This window comes from Aquarana catesbeiana, linkage group LG03 (genome assembly GCF_042186555.1).
Source record: "Aquarana catesbeiana isolate 2022-GZ linkage group LG03, ASM4218655v1, whole genome shotgun sequence".
NCBI lineage: Eukaryota > Metazoa > Chordata > Amphibia > Anura > Ranidae > Aquarana > Aquarana catesbeiana.
Genome location: NC_133326.1, coordinates 715,532,558 through 715,553,355, shown reverse-complemented (window position 1 = coordinate 715,553,355; position 20,798 = coordinate 715,532,558). Strand labels below are relative to the sequence as shown.

The window sequence follows — 20,798 nt, the reverse complement described above, 5'->3', positions numbered from 1 at the left end:
GATGGGTGAGCATGGATGGATGGATGAGGATGGATGGATGAGTATGCTGAGCATGGATGGCTGAGCATGGATGGATGGATGAGTATGCTGAGTATGGATGGGTATGCTGAGTATAGATGGATGGATGAGTATGCTGAGTATGGATGGATGTGTATGCTAAGTATGGATGGCTGAGCATGGATGGATGGCTGAGTATGCTGAGTGTGGATGGGTGAGCATGGATGGATGGATGAGTATGCTGAGTATGGATGGGTATGCTGAGTATGGATGGCTGAGCATGGATGGATGGATGAGTATGCTGAGTATGGATGGAAGGATGAGTATGCTGAGTATGGATGGATGAGTATGCTGAGTATGGATGGCTGAGCATGAATGGATGGATGGCTGAGCATGGATGGATGCATGAGTATGCTGAGTATGGATGGCTGAGCATGGATGGATGAGTATGCTGAGTATGGATGGGTGAGTATGGATGGGTATGCTGAGCATGGATGGCTGGGTATGGATGGATGGATGAGTATGCTGAGTATGGATGGCTGAGCATGGATGGATGGATGATTATGCTGAGTATGGATGGGTGAGTGAGTATGGATAATAATGCTGAGCATGGATGGCTGGGTATGGATGGATGGATGAGTATGCTGAGTATGGATGGCTGGATGGATGAGTATGCTGAGCATTGATTGCTGGGTATGGATGGATGGCTGGCTGCAATGGGCACATATCAGCGTTGTGGGCATTACACATCCAGCCCACAGCACTACTGCCACTGATCTCTCCCCCTCTCCCCTCGCACTGTACAGATCTGTACAGAGAGGGGAGAGAGGAACCGTACGTGACGCTGGTTTGTTTACTAGTGATCGTTCCATCATTTGACGGAGCGATCACATGGTAAACGGCCGATATCAGCGGCCGTTTACCCTGATCCGTGATGCGGTGCGCGCCCCCTGGGATTCTGGGAGGACGTCACTGTACACCCTCCCAGAGTTATTCAACCACGCTGCAGCCATCATTCGCCTATAGCGCAGTCAGCAAGTGGTTAAACGGCCTCCAGCAGCACTGAATGTGCGTTCAGAAAGAACGCTGGATGCAGGACAGGCCAGTAGCTCAATTGCATATTAAGCAAGCTCTGGCCAGTGGTCCATCCTCAAGACCCAATAACCCAGTGTATGTTCTGTTGGAAAGGTCTCCAAGTCTGATCTTGCCCCTAGATATTCCTGCACCATGTAATTCAGACACTGGCAATGGTTGCTGGAACCGATCAGACCTTGGCGCTGAGGAATGAAGAATTGTCTGAAGGCATCGGTCAGCCGGCCACATTCTCCACCACCGCTCTCTCTGTGACTGAATGAAGCCTCAGCAACACGTTGTCCAGCACCAGGAAATTGTAACCTTCCAGGCTCTGGAAACGCATTGCACAAACCTTTCTGCAAGGCCTCCCAAAGATGTTTCATCCTCTGCTCCCTCTGCGAAGGCTGGATAAGTTTGGCAACCTTACCCTTGTAACGTGGATCAAGAAGGGTTGCCAGCCAGTAATGATCCCTCTCCTTGATACCACGAATCCTAGGGTCCTTTTGAAGGCTTTGCAGGATCAGGGAGGCCATGCAGCGTAAGTTTGCAGAGGCATTCGATCCTGAGTCCTCTGGGTCACTAAGGATCACATAATCCTCAACCACCTCCTCCCAGCCACGTACAACTCCATGGGTTTCTGGGGACTGAAAACGATCCCTTGAAGACCTCTGCTGATGCTGAGTGTTATCCTCCACCTCCATGCTGACACAATCCTCCTCCTCCTCCTCCTCCTCTTCTTCTTCTTCATGTGTGATCGATGGGCACACAGGAATACTATCTGAATAAAAGGAGCCTTGAGAGGTAAGGAAGTCCTCCTCTTCCTCCCGCTGTTCTGCCTCAAGTGCCCTGTCTATTATTCCATGAAGCGTGTGCTCCAACAGGAAGACAAGAGGGACAGTATCACTGATGCATGCACTGTCACTTCTCACCATCCTTGTGGCCTCCTCAAATGGTGACAGGACAGTGCATGCATCTTTGATCAGTAACCACTGGCGTGGCAAAAAAAGCCAAGCTCCCCTGACCCTGTCCTGGTGCCATACTCGCACAGGTACTCATTGATGGCCCTCTGCTGCGTGTGCAGCCGCTGCAGCATTGCCAACGTTGAGTTCTACCTGGTGGGCATGTCACAAATGAGGCGATTCTTGGGCAGGTTGCACTCGCTTTGAATGTCAACCAGCCTAGCACTGGCATTATATAACCGGCGGAAATGACCACATTTCCTGGCCTGCCTCAGGAGATCCTGTAAGCCCGGGTACCTGCTCAAGAACCGCTGCACCACCAAATTCAGCACGTGAGCCAAACAGGGAACATGGTTCAAGTGTCCCCGTCGGAGGGCGGAGAGGAGGTTGGTGCCATTGTCGCATACAACCATTCCTAGCTGAAGCTGGCGTGGCATCAACCACCTCTGAGCCTGCTCCTGCAGAGCTGCCAGAATCTCTGCCCCAGTGTGGCTCCTGTCCCCCAAGCAGACCAACTCAAGCAACGCATGGCATCTTTTTGCCTGAGTGCTTGTGTAGCCCCTTTAACGCCTACGGAGCACCGCTGGTTCAGAGGACAAATCTGCAGAGGAAGAGGCCATAGAGGAAGAAGAAGAGGGGGTTGTGGAGGAGAGAGTTGTGGCAGAATCACCACTACTAGCATTTTGAAGGCATGGTGGCGGAACAAGCTCCGACAATACTGAACCCTGTCCTGCATCCTTCCCAGCTGCCAGCAGAGTTACCCAGTGCACCGTGAAAGAAAGGTAACATCCCTGTCCATGCCTGCTGGACCATGAGTCAGCGGTAATATGCACCTCACTGCTGACCGTCCTGTCCAACGAGGCCAAGACATTGCCTTCCATATGCTGGTAGAGAGCCGGAATGGCCTTCCGTGAAAAGAAATGGCGTTTGGGAACCTGCCACTGAGGTACCGCACATTCCACAAATTCACAGAGGGACACAGTCTACCAGCTGAAAAGGCAGCAGTTGCAGTGCTAGCAATATGGCCAAGGTAGCATTCAGACGCTGAGCATGTGGATGGCTGAGACCGAATTTCTTTTGACGGTTTAGCAACTGGGGTAGGGAAATTTGCCTGCTAAAATCGGATGTTGGTGTACCGCTAGCAGATTACTTGGGACACCCATTTGTATACCTTCATTCCTCTCAGTGCAGGTTTCTGAGAGGACTGGAGGTATAGTGGGGTTGGAGATGCCAGCTGATGAGGAGCAAGGAGAGGTCCGGTTGTTCTTTGATGTGGGTCTTTTAAGTACTGTTGCCAACGGACTGCATGGGAGGTCGTCATATGTCTGGTCAAGCATGTGGTGCCCAAGCGGCTGCTGTTTTGGCCACGCCTGATACGCTTCAGACATATGTTGCAAACAGCAATGGTGTGATCTGCTGCACACGTGTCAAAAAAAGCCCACGCTAAAGAACTTTTCAAAATATGCAGGGAGTCATCAGTGCCCTGCACCTGCTTAGCTCTGTGGTGTGATGCAATAGGGTGGCTGCCTTTAAGCTGCCCCCTGAAGGCATCCTCGTTGGAGATGTGCCTCCTCCTCTCTTCTATCAGGCACCCAAGTAGAGTCAGTGTGACCTCATCAACCCCTCCCTCCTCGTCACTGGAGCAAACTTGGCAGTATGCTGCAGCTGGGGGAACATGACTGCCAGTTTCTTGACCTTCTTGGGCACCCCCTCTCTAGGCTCACGTTACTCCCTTCCTCAACCTGGGTACCATCATCGGAGCCTTCAAATTGCTGCGCATCCTCCTGCAGCATGTACCTGACACTGTGGTCGAATAGTTCAGGGGACTCCTCCGTGCACGATTGTGGGGCTAGGGAAGGAGTGACTGTTGACATGGAGCCGATGGAATAGGCCGCTTTGCCAGGCAAAGTACTCTGAGCCTGAGTGACAGAGAATGAGGACGGCTTTGTTATCCATTCCACCAACTCTGCTGCATGTTGTGGCTCAATAACACGGCCAGCTGCAGAAAAAAAAGGACAAGCGTGCCCCATGGCATGTGCCGAGGATGCACTGTGTCCACAGCCAGCACTGTCGACTGTAGACACAGAGCCTGCTTGCCCTCTTTTAGTGGCCTGTGAGCATCTGCCTCTCCTTAGTGGCCTTCCGGACATGCTGTAAATTTTGTTTAGCAAGACCACACTGTATTGTGGGCTGTGTACACCACCAGAAAAGTAGTAGCAACTGCACTAGGGGCGCATGGTATTATGCACGCCACCAGAAGTCTAATAGCAACTATGGGTGCACTGTATGTATTGTGTACTGTTTACACCACCAGAAAAGTAGTAGCAACTGCACTACGGGTGCACGGTACTGTGTACACCAACAGAAGTGTAATAACGGCTATGGGTGCACTGTATGTATTGTGTACACCACCTGAAGTATATTAGAAAAAGTACACCAGGAATGGCCTGCAGTCAGATCTAGCTAAACTGGATGCAAGATAGATAGATATTAAATACACTGCAGCTAACTGAATAACCTGCCTGCTCAATCTAAATTACACTCTCTCTCCGTCCATGCCAACAACACACTACACGGGGCCGACGTGCAGGCAGCCTTATACAGTGTGGGGCATGGACTTAGTCCCCCTGAGCCATGATTGGCCAAAGGCACCCTGCCTTTGGCCAATTATGGCTCTCTTAGCTGAGGACACTGGGATTGGCCAAAGCACGTAGGTCATGGTGCATGCTTTGGCCAATCATCATGCAGCAATGCACCGAGCTCCCGCAGTGCATTATGGGGCGTTACGTGGCGCTCAAATTTGGCGCGAACGCCCCATAATGTTCAGTTTACGACAAATATAAAGCTCATCCCTACTGGACAATGAAAGTAACAAAATTCTGACACAATTAAAAAAAACATTTAATATTTCACTAACAAAAATACAAAATATTCATAAAAATCTAGACAATCAGTAAACAGTGTACAAGACTGCGGCAATATGGTACCCTCCCATGAGGAGTGTCTATGTAGGAATATTCTCTGATGGTATAGTCCACAAGGGATCAGCAAACCCCCCCTAAAAATGTGTTCACAGCGGTCCCTATAATGGGGCCCCAACTAGACAATTCTACAGGATCGGACGCACTGTCTAGAGACGGAGATCATTGGTCGTATTCACCACTTCTATTCCACGACGGTCCTCAGCGAGACCTACGGAGCTCCTGGGAAAGGATGGGATGTTCAGTTTCCCCCCTCATGGGAGGGACCTGCATGATCCAGTAGGCTCCAAGAGACCGCCCCCGCTGGTCACAGGCTGGTGAGGGACCCCCCGCTCTCCACCTCCACCGTCTGATAGTGAACCTGAGGATGGATCCCCCTCCGCTCACCGTAATCGTAGAGTCCAAGGCCATAGAGTGCTGAAACGTCGGTGACGGTGGGGTAGAACGGTTCCGTCTTGATCGGGGCAGGGTACGGCACGTAACTGCGAGAGAGAAAGAAGGTTATTGGTTAGTAAGATTTCCATAAAAAAGGACAATATCATCCAGTACCCAGGGCAAAGATGGCTCCTCTCCTTGCCGTTTCCAGCACTGAGCTAACAGAAGTAGCGATGCCACTGTCAATACTCCTCAGTCTTATAGTAGAAGGAACTTATGGTGCCCCCATCCCTACAATACACACTGCGCCCAGGGCAGCCTTCCCTTCTGCCCACCCTTGTCCCAGGCATGCTGCTGCCGTTGTTGACCACCTTCTGAAAAGTCGAGCTGCCTGGCTGCCTTTAGTTTTGATTACTAACCTGGAACAAGCATGTGACAGATGTCCAGAGTCAAATGTCCACACTTAGTAAATTGTATCTGTGCATACAAAAGGACAATATACAGTCCCAGCCCATCCTCAGAGAAATGGAGAACTTGAAGAATTTGTGATTGTTCTAAAGTTATAAACAAAGTATCTTCTCCCGATGCTGGTCACCATAGAGATACATTATTGCAATTTTAGGACACCTGTGAGTCCTTCACCTTAGAAGATCTACACTACTCTGAGGATTTTCTCCTGAGTTTCTCACCCGGGATGCTAAGAATATGGGACACACTTTGACAGGTATTTTCACACCACAAAAGGGGTTGCCATGGTACAGAGGGCCGGCCGCCAGCACCATAACAACCAATGGAGCTCTAGGGCCAGGGAGTCATTCATTGTTATGGTGCCACCCACCCACACCATAGCAGGACCACCCCCAGCATACAGAACCTGCCGGTGACGGAAAAAGGGAACTCTACTGGGGGGGGGACCTATCCTGCAAACAGATGGGGGATGGGGGGGCGCCAATGCTAACGGATGGGGGGATGGGGAAACCTCTCATGCGAACGGATGGGGGAAGGGGGGGGGGGGGGGGACTTCTCATGCAAAGCAGATTGAGGGGGGGGAACCTCTCATGTGAAACAGATTGGGGGTGGACCTCTCACGCAAACAGATGGGGGGGACCTCTCACGCAAACAGATGGGGGGGACCTCTCACGCAAACAGATGGGGGGGACCTCTCACGCAAACAGATGGGGGGGACCTCTCACGCAAACAGATGGGGGGGACCTCTCACGCAAACAGATGGGGGGGACCTCTCACGCAAACAGATGGGGGGGGACCTCTCACGCAAACAGATGGGGGGGACCTCTCACGCAAACAGATGGGGGGGACCTCTCACGCAAACAGATGGGGGGGGGGAACCTCTCACGCAAACAGATGGGGGGGGGACCTCTCACGCAAACAGATGGGGGGGGGACCTCTCACGCAAACAGATGGGGGGGGACCTCTCACGCAAACAGATGGGGGGGGACCTCTCACGCAAACAGATGGGGGGGGGACCTCTCACGCAAACAGATGGGGGGGGGACCTCTCACGCAAACAGATGGGGGGGGGGACCTCTCACGCAAACAGATGGGGGGGGGGGACCTCTCACGCAAACAGATGGGGGGGGGACCTCTCACGCAAACAGATGGGGGGGGGGACCTCTCACGCAAACAGATGGGGGGGGGGGACCTCTCACGCAAACAGATGGGGGGGGGACCTCTCACGCAAACAGATGGGGGGGGGGACCTCTCACGCAAACAGATGGGGGGGGGGACCTCTCACGCAAACAGATGGGGGGGGGGACCTCTCACGCAAACAGATGGGGGGGGGGGACCTCTCACGCAAACAGATGGGGGGGGGGGACCTCTCACGCGAATGGATGGGGGGGGTGTCTAGAGACTCTCATGCGAACCGATGGTGAGGGGGGGGGCTGGACTCATGCGAACCGATGGGGAGAGATGGAGAGATAGAGATAGAGATAGAGATAGAGATAGAGATAGAGATAGAGACTCTCATGAGAACTGAGGGGGGGGGGGGGGGGGACTCATACGAAGTGATGGGGAGACCTCTCATGTGAACCGATGGGGAGGGGGGGGAGAAGAGGCTCTCATGCGAATGGATGGGGGGACGACACTCATGCGGACAGATAGGGGAGGGGGGGGACACTCATGCGGACAGATAGGGGGGGACACTCATGCGGACAGATAGGGGAGGGGGGGACACTCATGCAAACCGATGGGGGAGAGGGAGACCTCTCATGCGAACGGATTGGGGGGAGGTGACTGATGGGGGAGGGTGAGGTCATCATTCATTGCTATGGTACTGGCTGACAAGCTGCCTGCCCCATTACAATGCATAGTGCTGATTGAGGGCAAATGACACATAGTAAGTCAGGCAGAGGCTGTCCCTGTCCCGCCCCTATCATTCATTGGCTTTCAGTTATGGAGGCTCAGCACAAATATGTGATGTGTCTATCAGGAAAATATGTACAGTCCTTCCCACCAGCCATGATGTATCCTTGCATAGAGAAGCACAGTGACCCAGTGATGACATCACAGGGACTAAAATATGGTATGTAAAGAATGGAAATGTTATATTGAAAACTTCAATTATGTGGATTAGGGGCAGAAGAAAGGCAAGATACAAGCAGACTAAATATCAGCTTTAAGCATTAAAGTGTAGGTAAAAGCAAAACTTTTTTTTTTTTTTTAGTTTTGCATGGGGCCATTGTCAACAAGACATAAAGCAAATTAAATCTAAAAATGTTAAAGTTGTCACCACAATAGGGAGTGAGTGGAAATCTCCAGTGGGGACACCTGTTCCTGTGACAAGAGGGGATCTGTAGATATTTTCTTTCACTCCCCGTTAGTGTCACTGGGACAGGAAGTGACGGGGAAACCTCCTTAGCAGGACTCAGTCAGCAATTCTCTATCCAAAAACAGAAATAAAAATTTTGCATTCACACGAAGGTCAGGAGGAAGGACGTCATAAGCGTTTTCAGCTGGCCATACAATCTGATTGTACAATCTCCCTTCAATTTGTACCCAGGTGTGCAGACCCTTATACTACATTGTTGGTAGACCTAAAGCTCACTACACAAAAGTTACAATCTTCTTTAGTTCCACCAACAATTATGTAGTAGGAGAACCTACCTGACCACAAAATTGGAAGGATTGTTAAGGTTAGTCTTGGTGGATCTAAAAGGAGATTGAATAGAGATTGCACGTTCAGACTGCAAGATATATGGGCAGCTTAAAGCTCACCACACACACACATTACAATCTGGTTGTACAATCTCTTTTACATCTACCAAAAAGTTCATAGAGAAGGTCTTTCCTGATTGGATACAGATTAGGTAGGTCCTCATATTGCATCGTTTAGGTGAAATTGATTGTACAATGTTTGTAGGGTCAGGTGTATGGTGACCCCAAGGATGTTAGCTGATAAACAAGCCCCCCACATACAACCCTATGGAAGCCCTACCATGCCATTGGACCAGCGGGTTGGCACAGAATTGGACCGTGTGTGTAGCCAATGTTGGGGTCTACGTTAGATTAATGAATTGTGGTAACCTTGGCAAGAAATCCTGATTGTAAGGGTACAATTTATGGGGGGGGGGGGCAGTAGGGCTAAAGTGTCATTTATGGGGGGCAGTAGGGCGTCTAAGTAAATTATGGGGGTTCAATTTATTGGGAGTAGTAGGGGATGGGAGTAATGAATGGGGTGCAGTAGGGGGTGGGAGTAACTTATGGGGTGCAGCATTATCTGTGAGGGGGTTACAATCTTGGTACTCACCTGTAGGGGTCCTGGTAAGTATTGTATTGGTACGCCTTCTCCTCCTCTTGCGGGGCTCTAGGCTGAGGTTGGAGCTGGTGATGGAACTGGGGCTGGGGTTGGGGTTCATCCAGTGATGGTTTTGGGGGTACAGATGGTGGAGGGGGTATTTGGGGAACCTTGTTGATTGGCTCCATCTTCTTCTTCTTGCGAGGGGTGTATTTGTACCCTGGGTGGTCCCGGGCATGCTGGACCCGCAGTCTCTTGGCTTCCTCCCGGAAGGGTCTCCGGTCCTCCTCGGTGAGACCCCTCCAGACCTCCCCCAACCTTCGGCTGATCTCTGAATTGTGCATTTTGGGATACTGGACGGACACCCTCTTCCTTTCTTCACTGGACCACACCATAAAGGCATTCATGGGGCGCTTCACTATAGGAGGGCCACTGCTGGAGCCCTTCTCCTTCTGGGGGGGCTTCTCCTTGGCCTGCGGGCCCTTGTCTTTTGGGGGCTTTTGAGGGCTGCCTTGGTAAGAATGAGGCTGGGGATCGCTCTCTTGTGGTGTGTCCTGTTGCTGGTCCTTGTCCTGGGGGTGTTGGATGCGTGGGGACCCCAGTTGCGTAAAGGATCCCCTTTCCAGTGGTTTCTGCAGTTGCTGGTCCTTGTCCTGGGGATGTTGAATTTGTGGGGACCCCAGTTGCGTAAAGGAGCCCCTTTCCGGTTGTTTCTGCAGTTGGTGGTCCTTGTCCTGGGAAAATTGGATGTGTGGGGACTCCAGTTGCGTAAAGGAGCCCCTTTCTGGTGGTTTCTGCAGCTGGTGGTCCTTGTCCTGGGGATGTTGGATGTGTGGGGACCCCAGTTGCGTAAAGGAGCCCCTTTCCGGTGGTTTCTGCAGCTGGTAGTCCTTGTCCTGGGGAAGTTGGATGTGTGCGGACCCCAGTTGCATAAAGGGGCCCCTTTCCGGTGGTTTCTGTAGTTGGTGGTCCTTGTCCTGGGGATGTTGTATGTGTGGAGAGCCCATGTGCATAAAGGGGCCCCTTTCCAGTGGTTTATGTAGCTGCTGGTCCTTGTCCTGAAGATGTTGAGTGTGTGAAGCCCCTGTCTGCATAAATGGGCCCTTTTCTTGTGATTTCTGAACTTGCTGCTCTTCGTCTTGGGGCTGTTGAATGTTTGGGGCCTCTTGTATAAAGGGGCCCCTTTCTAGTGGTTCCTGCATCTGCTGGTCCTTGTCTTGGGGACACTGGATGTGTGGGGCTCCCAGCTGCATATAGGGCCCCCTTTCCAGTGGCTTCTGCAGTTGTTGGTCCTTGTCCAGGGACTGCAGGATGTGCAGGGCCATTGATTGTATATAAGGGCCCCTTTCCTGTGGTATGTGCATCTGTGCCCCCCAGTCCTGGTAGGCTTTGCTCTGAGGGGCCTCTAGATGCATCTGAGGGCCCCGTTCCAGAGTCTGGAATATTGGTCCTCGATCCTGCGTACGGGTAACCCTTGGAGGGGATTGGGGGCCCCTGTCCTGGTGACTTGGCAGCTCCGATCCCCTGTCTTGCTGAGAGCCCCAGTCCTGGTAGGGATGCATGCTGTGGCCCCTTGGCTGTATGTAGGGATCAGTCTCATGGTGGCTTTGGAGTTGTGGACTTCTTCTCTGAAGCTGGGAGCACCAATCCTGAGGAATCTGAATGTGCGGGGCCCCTGCCTGAATCTGGGGTCCCCTATCTTGCTGGTGCTGCATGTGCGGGGCCCCTAGTTGGGCCTGTTGGCCCCTGTCCTTTAGGGAATACAGCTCAGGACTCTCCATCCAGCAGGTGCTCAGTCCTCTCCTCCTCCTCCTCCTTACTTTCCTCTTTCTTCCACCCCCCTTGAGTGCTTTAAACTCCCCCTTGCCCCCAGGAGCCTTCCAGCCAATCACAAGAAAGACCCCACCCATCCACCCTTCCAACTGGGACACTTAACCCTTACTGTGCCTGAGAGCCCCAGACCCCTCACCTGAGCCTCCTTCCACTTTCAAAACAACTTGATGTGCTCCTTTATCTCTCTATCTAATCTGCTTAATCTCCTTTTTTTTTTTGTAGATTGCAAGCTCTTCAGGCTAACATACCTTTCTATGAGAAGACTTCTACAGAACCTAGAAAGGACAATGTCTTCATCTATCGGGGGCAGGGGGCAGAGAAGTACGAATCAGGAAAGAGATAAAGTAGCAAAGCTGACAACAAAGTAACAAAAAAGTAGCAAAAGTTTGAAACAAAATCATTAAAATGTAAACAAAGAGAACAAAAAAAAGAGAATGAAATAAAAAATAAACAAAGAAATTAAAAAGAAAGAAAGAAAGCCACTGGGATAAAAATAAAGAGTGGGCGGAGCTCTGACCTTTACTTTTGTGTTTTCACCGTGTTTTATAAGGCACATCGACAGGAAAATTAATAAAAAAAACAACAACAAAGGTAATTTAAAAAATAAACAAGTAGGATGCAGCAAAAAAACATTTTCCAGCGTTCCGGACACCAGATTCCTCTGTCACCTACGATCGAAAATTGCTGTGAGGGTTTTTTTTTCTGTTATTTTTAGATTTTTTAACCTTTTTTAAAGTTTTTTTTTTTTCATTTCTTTGTATTTTTTATTTTATCATTTCTTTTTTTATGTGTTTTCACAACGTTTTTAAGGCACGACAGGAAAAATCTAAAAGGTAATAATAATATTAAAAAAAAACAGGTAGGATCCAGTGCATTTTTTTTTTATTTAACCTTTTTAAAGTTAGTTTTTGAGCTTTTTTTTTACTTTTTAGATTTTTTTTTAACCTTTTTTAACTTTTTTTTTTTTTAGATTTTTTTTTTTTAATGTGTTGTCACCATGTTCTTTCAAGCACAGGAAAGCTCTAAAAGGTAATTAAAAAACAAACCAAGGTAGGATCCAGCGTATAACCATTTTTCAGTGTTCTGAATTTTTTTTTTCTTTTTTGATGTATTTAAACTGCATTCCTTAAGGCACTTAGACAGAAAAACTCTAATAGGTAATAAAAAAAAAAAAAAAACAGGTAGGATCCAGCGTACAAACATTTACCAGCATGCTGGATAACCAATTCCTCTATCACTTACTTTTGCTCAGTTACTCACTCCGCAGTGTGATGGAAAACTGCTGTCAGATTTATTTTTTCAGTTATTTTTAGATTTAGAACCTTTTTAAAGTTTCTTTTAAAAAAAAAAAAAAAAAAAAAAAAAAACAATTTTTATACTTTTTTTCCTTTTTTGATGTGTTTTCACCACGTTCTTTGAAGTGCTTAGACTGGAAAACTCTAAAAGGTGAAAGAAAAAAAACATTTTTCAATGCGCTGGACACCAAATTCCTCCGTCACCAACATTCAGTTACTCTACAGCGTGATCAAAATTGCATAGTTTATTTTTGTTATTTTTTTAGGTTTTTTTTTACTTTTTGATGTTTTTTTTTTTAGATTTTTTTGAAGTTTATTTTATTAAGTTTTTTACCTTTTAAATTGTTTTTCTTGTTACTTTTTTAAATTAGTTTTCTGTTTTGGATGTGTTTTCACCACGTTCATTAAGGCGCTTAGACAGGAAGACTCTAAAAAGTAATTAAAAGAAAAAAAAAACAGGTAGGATCCAGCGTCAGAGTCGCATGGAGTATGGCCGAGCCTTCAATGATCGCATTCTCAGCGATCTTTTTTTTTTTTTTTTTTGAGGAATAGCACGACTGGATAGGTCAGAAGGTTTTCAGTTGCTGGGGGCCCCGCCCCCATGTTATCCCCAAACAATGGCGGTCATGGGACTACAGGATGGTTGGATTGTGAATAGGTCGCTCTTTAACCCCACCTACACTTCCTTAACTCCGCCTCCGCCAATCTATAAAGATCAAATAGTGAATTTATTGATCAGCGTATACACTGGGGGATGATGAGTAACAATCGATCAGTGATTTTTATTTTTTTTTAATCAATCTGCACCATTGATGTATAAGGATTGATCGCTGAATTTATTGATCAGTGTAGCCACTGTGGCTGATATATAAGTATTGATTGGTGATTTTTTTATTGATTCCCATAGCTGCTGATGTAGGAAGACTGACCAGTGAATTTATTGATAAGTGTAGCCACTGTGGCTGATATACAAAGATCGATCAGTGATTTTTTTTTTTTTTATTGATTCCCATAGCTGCTGATGTAGGAAGACTGACCAGTGAACTTATTGATCAGTGTAGCCACTGTGGCCGATATATAAAGATCGATCAGTGATTTTTTTATTTTTTTTTTTATTCCCATAGCTGCTGATGTAGGCCTCTAGTGAATTTATTGATCAGTGTAGCCACTGTGGCTGATATACAGTATAATGATCGATCAGTGATTTTTGTATTGATTCCCATAGCTGCTGATGTAGGAAGACTGACCAGTGAATTTATTGATCAGTGTAGCCACCGTGGCTGATATATAAAGATCGATCTGTGATTTTTTTTTTTTTAATTGAATGATGCAGCTGCAGGATGACTTACCGGTCACTTTATTGATCAAAGTAGTCACTGGAGCTATTATATAGATATGGACTGATATCTATCTATCTATATACACACACACACACACACACATATATATATATATATATATATATATATATATATATATATATATATATGACAGACCAATTCATTTTTTCATTGATGCCAATGTATAAAGATTGACCGGTGAATTTATTAATCAGCATAGCTGCTGGGGCTGATATATAAAGACCAATCTGTGATTTTTTTTTTTATTGAATATATATAAAGATTGACCAGTGAATTTGATTGATCAGTGTAGCCATTGGGATAGTAATATAAAGATGGACTGACTCATTTTTATATTGATCCGAGCCTCCAATGTATAAAGACAGAGCGGTGAATTTATTGATCAGCATAGCTGCTGGGGCTGATATATAAAGATCAGTCTGTGATTTTTTTTTTTTTTTATTGATACCCACAGCTGCTGATGTAGGAAGACCGAGCAGTGAATTTATTGATCAGTGTAGCTGTTGGAGCAGATATATAAAGATCGATTACTGATCCCAGGAACTGATGTATAAAGATTGACCACAGTGAATTGATTGATCAGTGTAGCCATTGGGATAGTAATATAAAGACGGACTGATTCATTTTTATATTGATCCGAGCCTCCAATGTATAAAGACTAATCAGTGAATTTATTGATCAGCGTAGCTGCTAGGGACGATATATAGAGACAGACTTTTTGTATGGACCTCGAAGTATAAAGATTGAGCGGTGAATTTATTATGTAGCATAGCCACCGGGATTGATATATAAAGACAGACCGATTAATTTTTTTTTTATCTGTATCTGAGGAGCCAATGTATAAAGATTAATCAATTAATTTATTGATCACTGTAGCTGCTGAGGCTGATATATAAATGTGGATTTATTCATTATTTTTAACGATCTCATAAGTTGATGTCTAATGATCAACCGGTGATTATTATTTTTTTTTTCTATATTGCGCAGACGCTGGGGGTCGATGTATAAAGAGTGACCGGAGAATGTATTGATTAGCGTAGCTGCTGGGGGCTAATATATATAAAGATGGACTGATTCTTTTTTTTGTATTATTGATTTGTTTTTATTATTGATGATTTTTTTATTTTTTTTGTTATCAATCTCTGGAGCTGATATATAAAGAGTGACCGGCGAATGTATTGATCAGCACAGGCCCTAGGAACCGAATAATTTTTTTAATCGATCTGAGGATCGTAGATGTGGAGACAGTGAATACAGTGATAATTATTTTTTTTTTAAAGTGTAGCTAAATGAAAGTCAGTTGTTACAATGTCCCAATCCTGTAGAATCCTGTAGAAGGGAGGAAATGCTGGGAATGGCGGTGTGGCCGGGCAGGAGTTGCACACACAACACACACACTAGGGAATAGTCAGCAGTCCCCTGCAGCTCCATATCCATGACTATAGGGCCATTTCCATTCCTGTGTTGGATGCTGAGGGCTGGGGGGCTCTCTCTGGCCTGCCCCCTATACACATGCACATAGCTCAGATGCACTTCTATAGACCCCCTACAGAGCCCCCCTCCCCCCTCTCCTCTGCTGCTTTGTCCTGCACAGGGAAGGGAGGGGGGGTGGAGGTCCGTGTCCCCTCCACTGTCCCTGTGTCCCCTCCCCCACCCCTGTGTCACTCTCCATACTGAACATCCAGCAAACATCTTCTCTGATTATAGGGGGGGACAGAGAACTGGGGGTCGGGGGAGGGGAGGGGGGAAACAAACAGAAAAAAGGGGAAATAAAAAAAACTTTAGAAAACTTTATAAAACTTAAACAATGCAAAACAGTAATTCTCAGTATCTGTTCTTATTCTGTATGTATGAACTCTGCACAGTACTACTTCTCTTGTCCTGTATGCCGGGTGTAATTCTCGGTATCTGTTCTTATTCTGTATGTATGGACTCTGCACAGTACTACTTCTCTTGTCCTGTATGCCGGGTGTAATTCTCGGTATCTGTTCTTATTCTGTATGTATGGACTCTGCACAGTACTACTTCTCTTGTCCTGTATGCCGGGTGTAATTCTCGGTATCTGTTCTTATTCTGTATGTATTGACTCTGCACAGTACTACTTCTCTTGTCCTGTATGCCGGGTGTAATTCTCGGTATCTGTTCTTATTCTGTATGTATGGACTCTGCACAGTACTACTTCTCTTGTCCTGTATGCCGGGTGTAATTCTCGGTATCTGTTCTTATTCTGTATGTATTGACTCTGCACAGTACTACTTCTCTTGTCCTGTATGCCGGGTGTAATTCTCGGTATCTGTTCTTATTCTATATGTATGGACTCTGCACATGCCGGGTGTAATTCTCAGTATCTGTTCTTATTCTGTATGTATGGACTCTGCACAGTACCACTTCTCTTGTCCTTTATGTCGGGTGTAATTCTCGGTATCCATTCTTATTCTGTATGTATGGGCTCTGCACAGTACTACTTCTCTTGTCCTGTATGCCGGGTGTAATTCTCGGTATCTGTTCTTATTCTATATGTATGGACTCTGCACATGCCGGGTGTAATTCTCAGTATCTGTTCTTATTCTGTATGTATGGACTCTGCACAGTACCACTTCTCTTGTCCTTTATGTCGGGTGTAATTCTCGGTATCCATTCTTATTCTGTATGTATGGGCTCTGCACAGTACTACTTCTCTTGTCCTGTATGCCGGGTGTAATTCTCGGTATCTGTTCTTATTCTATACATATGGACTCTGCACATGCCGGGTGTAATTCTCAGTATCTGTTCTTATTCTGTATGTATGGACTCTGCACAGTACTACTTCTATTGTCCTGTATGTCGGGTGTAATTCTCGGTATCTGTTCTTATTCTGTATGTATGGACTCTGCACAGTACCACTTCTCTTGTCTTGTATGCCGGGTGTAATTCTCAGTATCTGTTCTTATTCTGTATGTATGGACTCTGCACAGTACTACTTCTCTTGTCCTGTATATTGGGTGTAATTCTCGGTATCTGTTCTTATTCTGTATGTATGAACTCTGCACAGTACCACTTCTCTTGTCCTGTATGCCGGGTGTAATTCTCGTATCTGTTCTTATTCTGTATGTATGGACTCTGCACAGTACTACTTCTCTTGTCCTGTATGTTGGGTGTAATTCTCGGTATCCATTCTTATTCTGTATGTATGGACTCTGCACAGTACTACTTCTCTTGTCCTGTATGCCGGGTGTAATGCTCGGTATCTGTTCTTATTCTGTATGTATGGACTCTGCACAGTACCACTTCTCTTGTCCTGTATGCCGGGTGTAATTCTCGGTATCTGTTCTTATTCTGTATGTACTGACTCTGCACAGTACTACTTCTCTTGTCTTGTATGTCGGGTGTAATTCTCAGTATCTGTTCTTATTCTGTATGTATGGACTCTGCGCAGTACTACTTCTCTTGTCCTGTATGCCGGGTGTAATTCTCGGTATCTGTTCTTATTCTGTATGTATGGACTCTGCACAGTACTACTTCTCTTGTCCTGTATGCCGGGTGTAATTCTCGGTATCTGTTCTTATTCTGTATGTATTGACTCTGCACAGTACTACTTCTCTTGTCTTGTATGTCGGGTGTAATTCTCAGTATCTGTTCTTATTCTGTATGTATGGACTCTGCGCAGTACCACTTCTCTTGTCCTGTATGCCAGGTGTAATTCTCAGTATCTGTTCTTATTCTGTATGTATGGACTCTGCAAAGTATCACTTCTCTTGTCCTGTATGTCGGGTGTAATTCTCAGTATCTGTTCTTATTCTGTATGTATGGACTCTGCACAGTACTACTTCTCTTGTCCTGTATGCCGGGTGTAATTCTCGGTATCTGTTCTTATTCTGTATGTATGGACTCTGCACAGTACCACTCCTCTTGTCCTCTATGGTGGGTGTAATTCTCGGTATCTGTTCTTATTCTGTATGTATGGACTCTGCACAGTACCACTTCTCTTGTCCTGTTTGCGGGGTGTAATTCTCAGTACCTGTACTTGTATTGTATTGTGTTTGTGGACTGTGCACAGGAGGACTTCTCTTGGCTAGTGTTCTCAGTGGAGACCCCCAGCACTGTATTGTTATTCATCCCGGTGAGGGAGGGAAGCCTTTGCCTTTGGGTGACAATGAGTCGTCCTTGGAATGCGGTCCTTCCAGTCTGGCTTTGTGTGATGGGTATGAAGATTTCTGTGGGATGTAGGAGGATATATGAAGCTAGTCAAACTCTTCTCAGGTTTCTCCTATTTCCTGCGGAAGTGACCAAATTTCAAGCTACAGATGGCTCTGTTGGTACCACTCAGCTAGACAAAAGTCAATTTAAACATAGACTTTTGGAACATTGTCAGCTGACCTGTGACTGCCAGTATTTGGGTAGCTGTGTCTGCTATGGCTGTCAATGACCACAATAACCATCAAAGATTTCTCCATCCAAATGGGCACATCGAGAGAAATAAAGCTATGTGTGGCATTGCCTTAGTCCTCTGAGCACCGGAACCTCCTATGATGGTTCATCGGTGGTCAGATCTGAGGCCTCCAATGATAGTTTGATGGACTGATTTGGGATGGTCAGATCTGAAGCCTCTTATCATGATTCATTGATGGTCAGATCTGAGGCCTCCTATGATGATTCATCGATTCATTGTCAGTTCTAAGGCTTCCAATGATGGTTCGTTGGCCAGATCTGTGACTTTTTATTATGGTTCATCAATGGTCAGATATAAAGCCTCTTAAGCCCCACACACACACTATTAGATTTTCTGCACATTTTTGTCTTCAGATTTACCAAAACCATATGGTGCAAGGGCCTACCTGATTGCATAGAAATTGAAACTCTTATGCCACGTACAATTTCCGACAACAAATGTTCGATGTGAGCTTGTTGTCAGGAAATCCGACCGTGTGTATACTCCATCAGACATTTGCTGTCGGAATTTCTCAAATTTTCCGTCAACAAAATTTGTTGTTGGAAATTCCGAGCATGTGTACATAATTCCGAAGCACAAAATTCCACGCATGCTCGGAATCAAGCAGAAGAGCCGCACTGGCTTTTGAACTTAATTTTTCTTTGCTCGTCGTACGTGTTGTATGTCACTGCGTTCTTGACGTTTGGAATTTCCGACAACATTTGTGTGACCAAGACAAGTTTGAGCCAACATCCGTCGGAAAAAAGTCCACGGTTTTGTTGTCGGAATGTCCGATCGTGTGTACGTGGCCTTAGGGTTTGGCCTCATATTATATGGTTTTGGTAAATTTGAAGACAAAAGCTGCAGAAAATCTAATAGCGTGTATGGGGTCTAATGATGGTTCACTGATGGTCAGATCTAAGGCCTTTTATGATGGTTCATCAATGTCAGATCTTATGACAGTTCATCAATAGTCAGATCTGAGGTCTCCTATTATGGTTCATCGATGGTCAGATATGAGGCCTCCTATGATGCCTCATTGATGGTCAGATCTGAGGCCTGTTATTATGGTTCATTAATGGTCAGATGTAAGACTCCCTTTTATGGTTTATCCTGGTCAGATAGAAGACCTCCTATGAGTTAGATGTCTGCAACCTGCTATGATGGTTCATCGATGGTCAGATCTAAAGCCTCATATGATGGCTCATCAATAGTGAGATCTGAAGCCTCCTATGATGGCTCATCAATGGTCAGGTCTGAAACCCCCTATGATGGCTCATCGAAGGTTAGATCTGAGGCTTCTTATTGTTCTTCCATAGTCAGATATGAGGCCTCCTATGATGGTTCATCCATTTTCAGATCCAAGATCTCTTTTGATGGTTTCTCATTAGTTCGATATAAGGCCTCTTATGAAGTTTCATTGGTGGCCAGAAATGAGGCCTACTATGATGGTTCATCTATGGTTAGTTCTGAGGCCCCCCATAATCAGTGGTCAGATTGGAGGCTCCCTATTATAGTTCTTTGACGGTCAGATTTGAGGCTTCATATGTTGGTTCATTGATGGTAAGATCTATTGCCTTCCAGAAAGGCTCATCAATTGTCCGATCTGAGTCCTCTTATGATGGTCAGATCTGAGGCCTGCTATTATAGTTTATCAATGGTCAGATGTAAGACTCCCTTTTATGGTTCATCGATGCTAAGATCTGAAGCCTCCTATGATGGTTTATCGATGGTCATATCTGAAGCCTCTTAGGATAACTCATTGATGGTCAGACCTGAGGATTCTTATTATTGTTCTTCCATGGTCAGATATGAGGCCTGGTATGATGGTTTATCCATTGTCAGATCCAAGAACTCTTATGATGGTTCATCGATTATTCGACATAAGGTCTCTTATGAAGTTTTATGGGTGGTCAGATCTGAGGCCTCTTATAATGGTTCATCAATGGTCAAATCTGGGGCCTCCTTTGATGGTTCATTGTTGTTTAGATCTGAGGCCTACTATGATGGTTCATCTATGGTCAGATCTGAGGCTCCCTTTTATCATTCATTCATGGTCAGATATGAGACCTCTTATGATGGTTTATAGATGGTTAGATCTACAACCTTATCAATGGTCTGGTATAAGGCCTCTTGTAATGGTTCTTTGAAAGATGTTTTTTTTTTATCCCAGTCTTTGTGAATTCTCAATAGAATTGGGTTAGGACTGTGTACAAAGAACTGTCAACCTCAAACATGGGAAGAGAATGGATCAGCAGTTTCCTTAACATAGGGCACCCTGCAACTGTACAGTGGCCCCACATACTGTATTTATTGGCTGAATGGTTACAATTGCCTTTGCATTTCAAACGCATCTCCAGCCAAAACTTGTTTTTGTATTTTTTGGATTGGATGGAGCATGGATTGAGAGCTTGAGTTTATACTGCTCTCTGTGGGCCTTGTTGGTGAGAGTTCTAATTTCCCTGTCCCGGTGAGAATGTGTCACCTTATCAAGAAGCCATGCATCTAAGGAATTTAACCCTAGTTTTTAAAGACTCCAAAAACTCTACAGAAGTTCTATTCAGTTCTCTCAAGTGTCATTTTCCCCATTTCCCTCAAATCCACTTCCTCTTCGTGGAACAAAAATCTGTCCTTTCGAAGCCCTTTGATGTCACATCTGCCAACTGGTGGCAATTTACAGGCAGGCAGTGTGTATTTTATATCTACCAAGGGGGTTTTTAAAGCCTCCTTTCTGCTTCACTGTCACCCCTGATGAAGCAATG

At 46.0% G+C, this 20,798-nt stretch overlaps 1 protein-coding gene across 1 annotated transcript; it reads right to left on the bottom strand.

Annotated features, from left to right (window-relative positions):
• Nucleotides 1–4,980: 4,980 nt before the first annotated feature.
• On the bottom strand, nucleotides 4,981–11,426 carry SOX15 (SRY-box transcription factor 15). The gene is made up of 2 exons (XM_073624338.1): nucleotides 9,152–11,426; nucleotides 4,981–5,493 (listed from the first exon to the last, which is right to left on the bottom strand). Exons 1-2 carry the CDS (start codon nucleotides 11,047–11,049, stop codon nucleotides 5,319–5,321), a joined length of 2,073 nt encoding a protein of 690 aa, XP_073480439.1. The 5' UTR covers nucleotides 11,050–11,426; the 3' UTR covers nucleotides 4,981–5,318.
• Between the last annotated feature and the right edge of the window lie 9,372 nt (nucleotides 11,427–20,798).